This window comes from Palaemon carinicauda, chromosome 29, assembly GCF_036898095.1.
Source record: "Palaemon carinicauda isolate YSFRI2023 chromosome 29, ASM3689809v2, whole genome shotgun sequence".
Lineage (NCBI taxonomy): Eukaryota > Metazoa > Arthropoda > Malacostraca > Decapoda > Palaemonidae > Palaemon > Palaemon carinicauda.
The window spans coordinates 69456506-69472388 of NC_090753.1; the positions used below are offsets into that span (position 1 = coordinate 69456506).

The following is a 15883-nucleotide window of genomic DNA, read 5'->3' on the forward strand; positions in this document are numbered from 1 at the left end:
GAATAGGAGCAATGGTGATACTTTAACAAACTCATAACAATTTAAACAGTGATGCAAGAGTGTACCTAGACATTTGGTATCTAGTCAATGAAGGAAGCAAAATCCTTTTTATGATATGTTGTACAAAAGTACAAACAGCTTAAGTAATGGGTTTGACATACAATACATTCTTCTATTCTCCCCTTATTGAGGAAGTTGGTGGAAATTTTCTCCATAGATCCTGTCTGAAAAAAAAAAGGGATGCTCAGTCCAGAAAATAACGGGATGTATTGCTGCTGCCCCAAGGGAGAGGGAAGGTGGAATAATAGAAGCCAGTTACCTACTTTCATTCTCGATGTTGGGCAGGCAACTCGAGGGACTTACATCAGGACGTAAAATCCCGGGAAGACCAAGACTGTTAAAAGCTCATCACGACCATAGACTATTCACACCAGGAGGAAAGCCTCTACTCTTCCATCTGAAGATTTGGCTCAGTCGAGTTTTGGCCTTTAAATGATGAGAATGAGTCACTTCTCTTGGCAAAGAAAGATGAAGTCTGCAATCAATTGAAAGGGATCTTTGACCAGACACCCTGATAGACAATTACAGAGGACCATCGAAGATATCCAGTCATTTCCTGTGTAGTGCCCTGCAAAAAGCTTTCCACTTGGAGATGCTGGATAGTTTTCATCCAAGAAGTGCTAAGCACCCAAAGGAGTGACTATACCTCTGAAGGTGTGGCCGACTGAGAAAGTAGGGTCATAGATGTACAGTAGTTCCATCAGGACCTTGGATATGAGCATTGTCAGAACGGGGTTCCATTCAGCCTACAGAACACGGGAGCCCCCAGGGTCATTCTGACACAATATTATGTTGATTGGTCTGTGAATCGGGTAGAAGGGGGAAAAGGTGTACTGTATGCATCCAAATAGTCCCATCGATGTTGGAATGCACTCTCAAAGGCTACCCATGGGTCTATAATGGAGGAGCAAGGCATCTGGAGTTTCCAGTTCAGCCATGTAGCAAACAACCTGAACAAGTCGAACACAAGTGAATGTCAAAGAGCAAGAAGACGTTTTGCCACGCAAGGATATAAGGATCAATTTGTTCCCACAAAATGCCTGATGATTAAGCATTTCCACAAATACATTCCTTTAGCTTGGAACGTACCTTGCTGACAGCTTCACAATATTACTTGCCATCTAGAAAGGCATCTGCTTCGTTAACATGCAAAAGTAGCGTGAAACTGTGCCTCATTGCCTAACAATGTATGCCAATACTGTAGTGTTGTCTGTAGTAAGCATTACCAAGTGTCCTATCAAATACTTGCAATGCAAAAAATTTTGCTTGCATTTCCAATACACTTTCGACTGACCACACACCTAAGGCTGCCAGGTCCTCCGGGTGTGCACCCCACCCATTTTTCAATGCATCCAAATACAAAAACAAGCATCTCTGGAGATGAAGAGTCAAGTGGGACTCCCTTGGTGAAGCGGTCCAGCCGCCCGTTGAGATCTTCCTGTACCTCACATTCCAATGGAACCAGATGGATGGGAAAATTCCTGAAGCTGACTATTGATACTTCTGACACCATGAAAGTGATCCCTGATGGAGACACCTGTCAGGCATGAAGTTCTCTAATGAGGAGAGATGGCTGGGCCCAAGCTGACACTAAGGTGAACACTAGAGTGAACAGCTGAGGAGCAGTGGATAGTCTAAAGCACAATATCTTGAATTGGCACAGCTACATTGCCAATAAAGCAAGAGGTACTTTCAAGAGGACTGCTGCATGGGAACTTGCAAGTATCCCTCAGATACACCAAAAACCATGAAGTCCCCCTCTCCGATGGAACACACCGTTTCCATCTTTCATGCAGTCTGACAAACAAATCAGTTCAAGGTAGAGTTGTAGTTGACTTCTCCACCAAGAAGAGTTGACTTCTCCACCAAGAAGAGTTGACTGAAGAAACCAGGATCTCCAGTCTCAACGGCCAACAGTTCGGGCTTTCTGCGAGCATGGGGGATACGTCTGGAATGCAATTATGATTGTATGCTAGTTCCTGGAAGGGCATTGAGTAACTGTCCCCAAAACATTCATTACTCATGGGTTAGCCTCCATATTGCTGCCAAGTTTCCCAAGGCATGACAGACATTCCCTACTTGCAGCGGTTGGAGGAGGGAACTAATCATCAACGTATTCCTACTCCTACCCTCTTCCCCCTGCTGGTCTTCCTGAGTTGATCAAGTTGGGGGTCTCAAAAGGGTAGGGCAGAGTCAGGTCATTTATGGAAGAAGAGGTAGCTGGAGGTCTCAGAGCATTTACATGTCAATACATGGCCGCTCTCCCTTTTGAAGTGATGGGGAAATTGAAGAATACTGCACAGTGGATAAAAATTTACTACATTCTTAGAAACACGAGACATGGATCATAGCGGCAAAGCATTCCGCAATGTACAAGGGTTACTTTTGATCCAACATACTGTGAGAAGTGTGATGTCACTGCATCTGGCCTCTTTAGCAACTGGTGAGATAGGGAGGTCACTTGTATTCACGCCAGACAGCACAAGTTTCTGATACTTAACGACCGACTCAGGAGTTGATATCCCTGCTTCTACACAAAGTGGGTCATTGCATCCAACTGGTCGAGCCACGAGATTGCATGTAGAGAGGACACGCCCAAAGACACCATAATCTCCAACTCCAGAGGCTGAGGACATGGCCTTTCCTTCAACCATCTCCATGGGGAGGACTGTAATCAATGCACACACTGACAAAACAACTGGGCATGTAGAACCTCCTCAATTGAGCATGTGTAAGAAACATACTGTATTGGCTAGACATGAGGTAACTCCCAGTCACCCAGTTCAGTCTGTTCATCCTGTCTAGGGCCACAGAAGTAAGTTTTGACCACTGCACCTACAGGAAAAGCCTTAGTCCATAAGGAGTACAGAAACTCCAATAAATGACAGAACCTCCTGGAGCAGTGCTGTGAATACTTTCCCTAGTTCATTGCATTCATTCTTAAGTGAAAGAACCTCCTCAAATAAGCACTTCGACAACAGGTTCTCCACCTTCGCTAGTATTGAACCAAGATTAAGACCCTTCAAGACAGGATATCCAATTTGGAAAAATAGACTGGCTCCTGCAATTGCAATTAGTCTGATCCCAGGAAAGTGCTGGGGATGTACTAGTCTAGGGCCTATGACAGACCAGGAAATGAACAGTCACAACCTGCATCTAAGACAAGAGGGCTCTCTTACACTAATGATAGGGCTAGGAATTGAAGGGGCACCTTGTACTTTCTCTCTGGTGATTGTGGTCATGTGCCTGGACCTGCTCACGAGTGTTGGGTATGAACCAGTCACTGACAGTCTCGGGACTTTGTTCTTTGTTTGAGTGCGTGGAACAATCACTGAGTAGTGACAATCTGTTTCTAAGATACCTAGGACCATGAGACAGAGCACAGACTGACATGGAGCTCCAGGACTGAAGGAGATGAAGTTGGACACTGAATTTGCACAATAACATGGTGGATCGAAGGCATAAATGAATTCACACGACACTTTACAACTTCAATGTGTCAACAACAATATATGCACTGACACCAAGGGGGTGGAGATCCATAAGGAAAGAACTACGCATGCATTCCAGAATCAGCTTTGCCATTCATGAAACTTCTGGAGAAATATCCCATTTAGCCTTCTTTTTAACATGCTCAGACCATAAAACTGAAGGTCACAACAAACACTCGACATGGAAATGATTGCAAACAATCATGACCCTTATAAAAAAACCAAAGCACATGGCAATCCACATTAGGCTTACTCATAAACCTGCCAAAAGCTTTACCTTGCTCATCAGGACACCCAAGTATATCAGTAAGCCCGGCCCTTTAACCCTTTTACCCCCGGGGTATTTGGAAATTTCCAACCCTTAACCCCCAAGGGGTTATTTTTTTCCCAGCAGATTTTGCAGTATACCGTATATACTCGTGTAATGTTCGACTTCGTGTAATGTTCGACCCCCCTATTTTGCCTTCAAAATCATGAATTCATCATATACCTCATGTAATGTTCGAGTCTTGATTTTGGCAGTAGGCTAGAGGTCTTTTATCTCCAGCATACCATAATTACCAACAAAGTAAGGGTTATGCCTAAGTGCGACAAACAAATGTATAAAACAAATCGAAACACCTAAATACTAACATCTGTTTACAATAACAATTGAGTATTCAGCGTACATTTTCTAGCGAACACTTTAGTTGCAAACAGCCGATTATCATCACCGCCTAATAGCTTTCAAAAACAAGCAAACACTACAAGTAGCAAACAAAATTAGTTCATCGTTTTGAGTAACAAATTACCATTACCGGTAATTGCAGGTAATTACGGTGATTATAATTACCCGTTATGCTAATCATTTTTTTCCTCACAATATATATGAATAAGAATTAACCCATCAAGATGTCTACCAAGAAATATAAAAAATTTACTGCAAAATTCAAGCTTCAAATTATTGCAGCCGCTGTCCGCTGAAACGACAAATAACGTTCAAGCCGTAAAAATGTTTGGAGTTACCGAAACTAGCGTTCGAACTTGGAGAAAAAAAAAATGGGGATTCAATTAAGAAAAATTTTTGCGGTTTATTATTAATATCAATTAATATACAATACCAAGTAAAATAAAATGAGCCTTATTTTTTCATTAACCATATCACGTTATAACATACGCAACCGGACAGTTTGCTAGCTTCATACCTGCTGCGTTATGGTAAAGTCATTACTCGTAGCGGAAAAAAACTATTTATGATGGTTTAGGAAATAAAATCCATGCTAATAATATGTCTGGTGTTAAATGAACATGGTTAGTACTGTATATATAGGCCTAGCCTATGTTAACCTACCAGTAGGTAACCTTATATACGTGTAAGCATAGCCTACGATTACTTACCGGTAGGTAGCATAGCCTATGGTAATTTTCGCGTAGGCCTAGCTTACGTTTACCTACCAGTAGGCCAGAAATTTTTACTTTTTCAAATATATATCTCGTGTAATGTTCGACCCTTACTTTTTTAACTGAAAAATAGGCCTTAAAAAATCGAACATTACACGAGTATATACGGTATATCTTTTAAATTGCTCTAACAGCCTTAATTTTTGTCATAGAAAGGTCAGGTTGGTCTCATTCTCTTGGAAAATGCCTGAATTTTCTCAAAAAATTATCAAAAAATATGAAAAACAAATTTTTATAGCATTTTTTTGCAAGGACGTACTGGTGCGTCCATGGGGGTAAAGGGATGGCTTTTGTGAAACGTACCAGTACGTCCTTTGGGGGTAAAAGGGTTAAATAGTCTGCAGTTACATGTACACAGATCTAAAAAGAAAAGAATCAAAGACGGTGTATTGGTATGAGCAACAACAGTTCATCACTACTCATTGCGGTTAAACCTAAAAGTGGCCATTTTGTGACAGGAAGGCTGGCGAGGCTTCTCAGCAACCATTCCAGCTTGTGCTGAAGTCATTTAATACTCTAAAGGAGAAAAAGTTTGTATACACATAGGAAAAACTTCCCAAGCTGGACATTCACTCTGGGTTAAGTTTGGTCATCATCTCTGCCTATATGAAATACAGGTATTGTAGGGCATCCATTCTAATATCCATGGATATAATGAGCGAGTTTGACCGAGACAGGACACAATTTATCTAGTATCCAGCATTTTGTCCTGAAAAGGTCACAGTACCATAAACACACACACGCACACACACACACACACATATAATATATATATATATATATATATATATATATATATATATATATATATATATATATATATATATATATATATATATATATATATATATATATATATATATATATATATATATATTATGTCAATTTTATTACTTACATGTTGGAATATCCTCTACTTTAGTTAGCTCTCTTATCCATGCTGCATTTGCCTCTCAGTATTATTACTATTATTATTATTATTATTATTATTATTAATACTAATAACTATTAACTATTAACTATCATCATCATCATCATCATTATATATATAGATATATATATATATATAAATAATGGAAAAAATAATGATGAGAACAATATTAAGAGAGAGAAAAAGCAACATGGATAAGAGCAAACTAAAGTAGATGATATTCTTATATGAAAGGAAAAATGGACCTGGGTAGGACATATAACGAGAATGACAGGTGATAGATGGATATAAAAAATAACACAATAGGTCCCTAGAGATTGCAAAAGAAGCAGAGAAATTAAGCAAAGACGAAGGATTGACAAACTAAGAAAGTTTGCGGGTGTGGACTGGCATAGAAGTACTAAATACAGATGTAAGTGGAAGGACATGTCTGAAGCCAGGCCTTTGCTCTGCAGTGGACTAGTAACGGCTGATGTTACACACATACATACACACACACACACACACACATATATATATATATATATATATATATATATATATATATATATATATATATATATATATATATATATATATATATATATATATAAATATATATATATATATATATATATATATATATATATATATATATATATATATATATATATATATATATATATGTATATATATATATATATACTGTATATCTAAAATTCAGTCATAAAAGTTCAGTATAGTGACAACTTATTGTCTTGATCAAATTCAACTCAACTGAAATTGATGACTTACCTTTCTCTGGAATGAGTCGATAGAGGAGATTCGGTGTCAGCACGTGAACGGGTGGAGTGAGAAATTGCCGATGGGTTGGATGAAAGATTACGTTCAGGGAAGTGTACATTATTAAGGAACTGATATGACTTGTCTCCTTCACTCTGGGGTATAACATGATCTGCTTGTGGAACAGGGAGTGGCATATTTCGGCCGTAGTGAGGACCCTTGAAACCAACCGGATGCTGCATCATATTTGTGGGAGGGGTTAATTGTTTGATGTCGTGATACGTTTGGGGGAGGGCTGAAATGTATGTACCTGTAGTTCGATTGAAAGAATCTATGTTCGGTGGGGGTCTAATTGCTGTTATAGGATGGGTGATAGGAGGACGATGAGGATAGTACATAGGATAAAAACCCGGCTGCATGTGAAGATAGTCGTGACTAATGGTCTCAATGTAAGGAGGTGCCATCGTTGAAGTTACAGGGGGTCGTAATGGGTGGGACGCAACGAGGGATTGGGTTGGCCTGCCAGGTGGAGGCTTCATCAGTGGCTTGGCATATCGTACAGCCGGCCACTGAGGAGGTATGTGGGCTGGGGGGATATAAGGGACTGGATGATGTCCGATGACTGAATGCACGGGGTACGCAGGCATGTAAGAACTGTAAGGTGGGAAGAAGTTGACGTAAGGTGGCATGGTTGGTACCATTGGAAGTGACGGTATAGGAGAAAAGTATAAATAACGAGGAATGAACTCGGGAGCTAGTGGATTTAGAACGTAAGTCTTCTTGAGTTCAACACCATCCAGTTGAGCTCGAAGTGCTGACCAGGTGATGCCATAAAGCGAACCTGCTTCGGAGCAGAGCTGCAGAAATCTCTCCCACAATTTTCTGTTCAAAGAAATAAATCCCAAATTCAGTTCTCAGCAAGATTATCAAACCAATTGACTTAATATTCTAATTTAAAAGCCTAGAGTAAGCCAAATAGCCAAAGTTGACTCCGGTACATTTCAAAATGGATCAATAACGTTATTAGGTTCAACTGTTAATATACTAATACAAAATTTGTACTTTCCTTGGTGACTGCATTCTCTGACATCACAGCCTAACTAAATTAAAGAAATATTAAAGCAATAATGTGTTACAATTACTATATTTAAATGGGATAGGCTGCAAAGGTCACAGACATTTTTTGAAAGCCTCTTAAAATTCTCTACATGAAAAATAGGAAAACTGAACTGGACAAAATTATAGTAAAGATGAAAATAAAAATAGAAAAATAAATATACAGTATAAATAACAGAAACTGAGAAATAAATAAAAAAAGATTCCTATATATAGTTCATGTAAAAATTAGATCATTTACAACACCAAAAGGTTCAACTTACAACTACGAAATAGAGATATAATACTATAGTCCATTTCTTTTAACGATGCATATTTGCACCGACTCGCAATGGTGCCCTTTTAGCTCGGAAAAGTTTCCTGATCGCTGATTGGTTAGAATTATCTTTTCCAACCAATCAGCGATCAGGAAACTTTTCCGAGCTAAAAGGGCACCGTTGCGAGTCGGTGCAAATATGCCTCGGTAAAAGAAATGGACTATAGTTTAAAGCAAAAAGTAAAATAGATGGTTCAGATAAAACAAAATAAGCAATACAGTATACACAATTGCAACTCAAAAGCTCAATTGTAATTTCAGAACTGACCTGCACTTGCCAATGGAGCAGAGAGATACGGGATCTCCAACAACGGCGACCAAACTCTGTGCTCTTGTGATGGCAGTGGTGAGCAGCTTAGCATTTGATAGAAAGCCGAAATCTAATTCGTCGTCGCCTGCCTTGCAAGTGTGTCTGGTACGGACAGTTGACAGGATAATGACTCTAAACTGTTTCCCTGGAATAGATGAAAAGAAGAATTTTAATCATATATACAGTGATACCTCTGGATACGAAAGTTTCTGCTTACGAAAAATTCAGGGTACGAAAAGCGATACGAAGATTTTTATGCCCCAGTATACGAAAAAATTTTCAGGATACGAAAAGCTTACGAGATCCCAACTCGTCACTGAGAGTAATTTTAAAAAGTTTCAACTTTTTTGTTAATTAACTGTACCTTTTTTTTCAGGGTATCAACCCTTAATTTAGGTGTACAGGTAACAATACACCTTCAGTGATCCAAATGCTTTACATACAGTACCGTAACTTTTATACAGTAGTAAAGAAAACGGACCGTTTTCTTAGGGCTTGGAGGGGATAACTAGGCTATACAGTAACTACATTATTGAATAATCTCATGGTGGTTTCTGGAATGGATTAGGCTGTTTTTAACGGTTGGGTTAATTATTGAATGATAGAAATGGCTGCATTGCATGTTTATTACTACAGTTTAGAGTGTTTATGAAAGAAAAGGTGTCTTTTCGTAAGGCTTGGAACGGATTAGGCTATTTACATGTAAAACGCGACTCAGGATACGAAAAAATCAGCATACGAAACCGTATCCTGACCGGATTACTTTCGTATGCTGAGGCATCAGTGTATTTCTATATTCGCCTGATATTCATATTGCTTTCCTTTGTAGTTTATTAGTAGACGTCTGTCTTTAGATAACAAATTTCCCCTTTTTCTTCCTTGCAAAAAAAATTATTCCCCTTTAGTTAAGCATTGAGCTAATCTGGAGGCTGACAGAAACTATCTAGGCGTGGATATGCCACAGTTCCTTTGTTTTTTTACTCTCACCAGATCATAGGCCTCATGACATCACTAACATATATCTGAATGGAATATAAATTAACCACTGCCCACTTTTCTGCCAATGTTCAATCAAGTAACATATACCATACTCCAGAGTCCAAACACTCCGTCAGTCACCATCAAATGGTGATGGATCAACTGTATGTCAACTTCGTAACTTTACTCTAAAAGTTTCACATCCTTTTATCTGAATTATTTTTGATTTTTGAGATACTGTATACATTAAAAACCAAACCAAATCATTTTGACTCATGACATCACTAACATATATCTGAATGGAATATAACTTAAGCACTCCCCACTTTTCTGCCAATGTACAATCAAGTAATATATTATCATATTATCAACTACATGTCAACTTCGTAAATTTACTGCATCCCATCCTTTTATTTTAATTATATTTGATTTGAGAGATACTGTATACTGTACAATAAAAACCAAACCGACTCGACATTACGATGTATAAGCAAAAAATCATGCCTATACTTATATCTAATCCTACGTACACTTTTATTTGTCCAAGAGTGGTTCTTAACTTTTGTGAGAACTGTAAGCCAATTTGAAATAAAGAAAAAAAAAAATGATATAAAAACCATAGAGAAGGATCCACAATCCTCTCTTACAAGTTTTTCAATCTCTCCTAGGAAAAAAATTTACCTCGCTGGATTGTTTAGATTAAACTTGAAAAACAAGGAAGGATCGAAGGACAAAAGAAATATTTCCTTCTCAGATCACTGGCAGGACCCACTGTTTGGGTTTAAGGTGTTCCCAAATCTGTATTGGAAAGATGATTCTCCCTACTTGTATTCCGAGGAAAGAACTGTCATAATGTAATCTTATGAAGATAAGTCCTGCAGTCTTTCAGCCATAAGTCGTTTCAGAAGGGAAAAAAAAAAACAATTTTTCACTTTTGAAAAGAATTCCCTTAAAAGTACCAAACATCATGAGAAGTTTTAGTTACAGAATGTTGGAAAAAAATTAAAGTTCGCAAGACCTAAGAGGTTCACTCCGTTCTAGAGAATACCACCATAAGTCGTTTCAGAAGGGAAAAAAAAGTTTTTCACTTTTGAAAAGAATTCCCTTGAAGGTACCAAACATCATGAAAAGTTTTAACTACAGAATGTTAGAAAAAAATTAAAGTTCGCAAGACCTAAGAGGGTCACTCCGTTCTAGAGAATACCAGCTTTACAAATTATTCAATATTTGATTTAATATACGAATCAATACCTAAGGAGTAACCAAAAAGAATACATATTCACCAGACAATCTCAACCATGAGGCAGCACACTCGTTCTTTACTTGTGTCATGCAATTCAGCAAAGCTGCTGCTGCAGCTTTTCAAGATTCATTTGAAATGTTTTTGTCTAAACAATTTAGGTCAAAACACTTCCCAACTACAAAATCTACCAAAGGGCAAATTTCACTTATAATTTCAACTTTATCAAATATCATTTCTTAAAGTCTTTTAACTTGGAAAATCTTGCAATCTAAAATTTCTTTGCATTAATAATAGGTTTAAGATAAAGAGCTATAGGGGATTTTCTATCTTATTAGATATAATTCATTCACTACAATAATAATATATTAGGAATAAGTAGTTTTAAAAGGGGCAGCATCAGATGAAAAAACTATAAGACTTTACCCTCACTAACTTATTATATCTTTGTAAAATAAGTTTCCTAAGGATACATCTCATCTGAGTCCAGTTATTCCTCTGCATAATCCTCATTTTGGGATGTTGGTTATGTCCATCCATCCATATACCAAAGGCACTGCCCCCAATTTTGGGGGGTAGCCGACATCAACAAGAAACAAAACAAAAAAAGGGGACCTCTACTCTCTACGTTCCTCCAGCCTAACCAGAGACTCAGCCGAGTTCAGCTGGTACTGCTAGGGTGCCACAGCCCAACCTCCCACATTTTCCACCACAGATGAAGCTTCATACTGCTGAGTCCCCTACTGCTGCTACCTCCGCGGTCATCTAAGGCACCGGAGGAAGCAGCAGGGCCTACCGGAACTGCGTCACAATCGCTCGCCATGTTGGTTATGTGAATACCACTAAAAGGTAAACTACTATACAGGCTTTCCCCATTGTTTACTTTTAATGGTAACATTTACGCATAAGCTGGACAATGGACTCGTTCCGGCAGAAGAGGTACTCTAGCACCTACGCTAACACCTATGGAAAATTTTAGATGAACCTTAGGCAAGCCTTCTTTGGGTTGGACCCCATGCCAGACAAAATATGATGCAATGACACAACCATTCAGCTACCAGCCAAAACTTGGATTTATATAGGAACTGTTACTGTGTTCCACTAGCACAATAAAATAGGCCACATCATCATACATACATATACCAAGGCACTTCCCCCAATTTTGGGGGGTAGCCGACATCAAACAAATGAAAATAAAAGAAAGGGACCTTTCCTCTCTACGTTCCTCCCAGCCTAACAAGGGCGGGGCTCAACCAAGTCTGGCTGGTACTGCTAGGGTGCCACAGCCCACCCTCCCCCATTATCCACCACATATGAAGCTTCATAACGCTGAATCCCAGACTGCTGCTACCTCCGTGGTCTTCCAAGGCGACCGGAGGAAACAGCAGGGCCTACCGGAACTGCGTCACAATCATCGAAGAGGCCACATCACAAATGTATAAAAAGGGTGATCATGAGGGCCAATTCAAGTGGATGGAGTGATATAAGGATCAAGCTGACAGGACAGTCTTCTATCTCAGAATCAAAGTGTTGTACAGAGCAGACAGGATTAAAGGTACCCTGACACTTGCACGAATTTGTGGCACGCATTGTCACGACTCGAGTCGTGAACTGGCGTGAACTCGTCGTGAACTGGAGGGAACTCGTCGTGAACTGGCGTGAACTCGTCGTGAACTGGAGTGAACTTGTCGTGAACCTGTCGTGACATCGTGGCATGTCGTGACGAGAATTTTGAAATGTTAAAAATTTTGGTCACGACAAAATTTCGAGAACGCGGCGTGAACTATGCGCGAACTGTTCGTGAACTCGACGGGACGATGCGGGAAGTGCGCAAACTATGCTAAAACTATTCATGAACTCGTTGTGCCAGTTCGTGTCAATGTGGACAGGTGAGCTGTGATTCTGAGGTAATTTTTATTTTCCTTTTTTATTTTCCAGTTCGTGCCACAAAATGTCATGACTTGCCACGACAAATTCGTGGCAAAAAGTCATGCAAGTGTCAGCCTGGCATAAGGATATGCGAGTTACGCAATGAAAGGACCTGAACTGACTTGAGAGTGCAAACCTGGTGGAAGTGATAGATTTCATCAGTGCTGTCAACCATAAGATCCCTACTGAGAAGCTAGCCTAAGGTTCCAATTTAGGCTAAAAGCACTGCCTTGCCCAAAGACTCAAAAAGGTCTTCTGATATGCACAATTAAAGCAAAAGTAATAAAAACATAAAAAATTCCCTTCTATTAACCCTTTTACCCCCAGGCTATTTGGAAATTTCCAACCCTTAACCCCCAAGGGGTTATTTTTATCCCATCACATTTTGCAGTATACTTTTTTTAAATTGCTCTAACAGGCTTAATTTTTGTCATAGAGAGGTCGGGTTGGTCTCATTCTCTTGGAAAATGCCTGAATTTACTAAAAAAAATTATCAAAAATATGAAAAAAATAATTTTTATAGTATTTTTTTGCAAGGACGTACCGGTACGTCCATGGGGGTAAAGGGAAGGCTTTTGTGAAACGTACCAGTACGTCCTTTGGGGGTAAAAGGGTTAACCACCAGAAAGCTCAAAAATACCTTGTGGCATGTCAACATCTGATGTAATTACCTACCTTACGCTTCTCTGGATTTTCCCGGGAAATAAACATTTACTTTGACATTTTGAAAATTAAAGAGATCAGCTGGGAAATCGTATGCAAACATTACACTAAACAATAAAGAAAAACTACAATCCTACGAACTATACTTTCAAAAAGTCGCTTAAACCATTCTTACCAGATTCATAGCAATTCCAGAAGATATCCCCAAAGAAAATGATAAATAACTTTAAATCCCAAACATAAAACCAATCCGGATCGCACCGCAAGGATAAATAAATACAACCGACACTTGTAAATGCAATGAGAGAACTTTAAAGACAAAGGAACTATGATGTAACCATGCTTATATAGTTGCTATCAGCCTCTACAGAATCTCAATAGTTATCTACCAGGGGGAAGGCCTTTTGTAGGGAAAGAAAAAAAGGAAATTTTACTGTAACTCTATGGTAGATGTAAAAAATTAAACACCTTTGAGAGAAGCAATAGGAACATCTGGGGTTTCATAAAAATAACCATCAGTTTCATAATCTTAAAGTACTCTGAAAAAATAACCTTATTTTAGAATAAAAAAACCTTTCATTTCTTAAAGAAAATTAACAAAAAAAAACCTAAACAATTACTTCACTTAACAAATAATTTCATTAACTTTTCCATCAATCTTTATAACTTGTCTATTAGTTGCAGATGTATCATAAAATTTGTTACTATTACTCGAAAAATTTCCTCATCAACTTCTATATGTGCAAATGTTAAACAGGTAACAAAGGTACTGAATTCTATCATAATTTATAATAGATACGATTATCTCAATAGTTATCTACCAGGGGGAAGGCCTTTTGTAGGGAAAGAAAAAAAGGAAATTTTACTGTAACTCTATGGTAGATGTAAAAAATTAAACACCTTTGAGAGAAGCAATAGGAACATCTGGGGTTTCATAAAAATAACCATCAGTTTCATAATCTTAAAGTACTCTGAAAAAATAACCTTATTTTAGAATAAAAAAACCTTTCATTTCTTAAAGAAAATTAACAAAAAAAAACCTAAACAATTACTTCACTTAACAAATAATTTCATTAACTTTTCCATCAATCTTTATAACTTGTCTATTAGTTGCAGATGTATCATAAAATTTGTTACTATTACTCGAAAAATTTCCTCATCAACTTCTATATGTGCAAATGTTAAACAGGTAACAAAGGTACTGAATTCTATCATAATTTATAATAGATACGATTAAAAGTTATTCTACATTAAAACCTTGGTATTCGAATGTTTTGAAGCTCAAACAAATCGGTATTTGACCACGAATTTAGAGCGAAAAAGACCCATTCTCGAACAAATTTTTGGTACTCAACCAGTGAGTGTAAAAGCCAAGCTAAAAGCCATCAGTTACACGTTAGCCATTGTTTTGGAAAAACGTAAACATACGCTCCACATTATTTTTCATTTTACACTGTGCTATATCCTTGTTTTGCATAATTTTTTATTCATTTTGATTCATTAGCTCATAAACATAGGTGCAAAGATGAATAAGACTGAAAGTGGTTAAGTAAAACAGAGCAAACAACAATTGGAGAGTAAAAGGACGTCATTGATAAAACACAAAAACAGAATGCGTATTTTGGATCTTGCTCTCGAATTCTCGATAGCGTTGACTTGGCTATAGAACTGTCTACATTTTCATTACTCTACAAAACTGAAAAAAGGCAGAAGCAACTAAAATTTCGTTTTTAATAAAAGAAAAACCTTCCCCAAAAGCAACTGAAAAGGAAAAAAAACCTGGAACTCTATTACCGAATGTTTTAATGGAAGGGGATTCCCTCTTCCGACAATAACTCCTTCCTTCCTCCCCACATCACCATCTACTTACGCCGTCATATCACAATAAATAAGATAAAGTTCTATTACGCTAAAATGACTTCTAATGTCTTTATTTTTATTGAGTTTTATGTGTTAATGTATTTACCGTTTGCATAAAAACTAAATACCTACATTACATTTTTATGCTATGTCAAGCTACTAACGAATCAACTGCGACTTGGAATGCATTACAGTATTCACTATTACATTATTTGTAATGGTAAATGATTTTGTAATCAAATCGGTATTCAACATTATTGGAACGCATTATGGTCGAAAACCGAGGTATCACTGTACTTCTTATTCAATCTAAGAATTAGAACACTGACATAACACAACACTATAGAAAACTATAGTTTCCGAATCAGTAAAAACATACTTTGAAATACATATACTGCATGCTGGTTATGGTTAAGACTTGCTTAATATTAAAAAAGAAAGGAAGAAAAGTACCTTGCACATTCAACACTCTTTCTACATTGATCTTATGGTGCTTGCGTTTCCTCAACTCTGCTCTTATTCGAATCATTTGATCAGCATACGGTGTCACAACGCCAATAGAGCCTTCGGCAATTGGACCCCAGTCTTCAACTGGCCAGTATTTGACAATTTCTCCGACCTGCTCACATATTTCATACACCTGGAAAGAGCAACCAAATATTTCATGCGTATTTTATAAGGACAACTATCCTCTAAGGACCTAAATCAAAACATATTTAGGCTATAAAACATTCTTGAATGAGCTTGGCTAACTCTTATAGTTGGTTAATGGTAGATTAAATGCCTG

The 15883-nt window shown here is 37.9% G+C and overlaps 1 protein-coding gene across 1 annotated transcript in view; it reads right to left on the reverse strand.

Moving 5' to 3' along the window:
* The window catches only part of Helz (Helicase with zinc finger), a 57162-nt gene that overhangs the window by 8356 nt on the left and 32923 nt on the right, over positions 1–15883 (reverse strand). The window contains 3 exon segments of the mRNA XM_068352723.1: positions 6697–7566; positions 8385–8571; positions 15550–15736. Coding sequence (XP_068208824.1) covers positions 6697–7566; positions 8385–8571; positions 15550–15736 — 1244 coding nt within the window.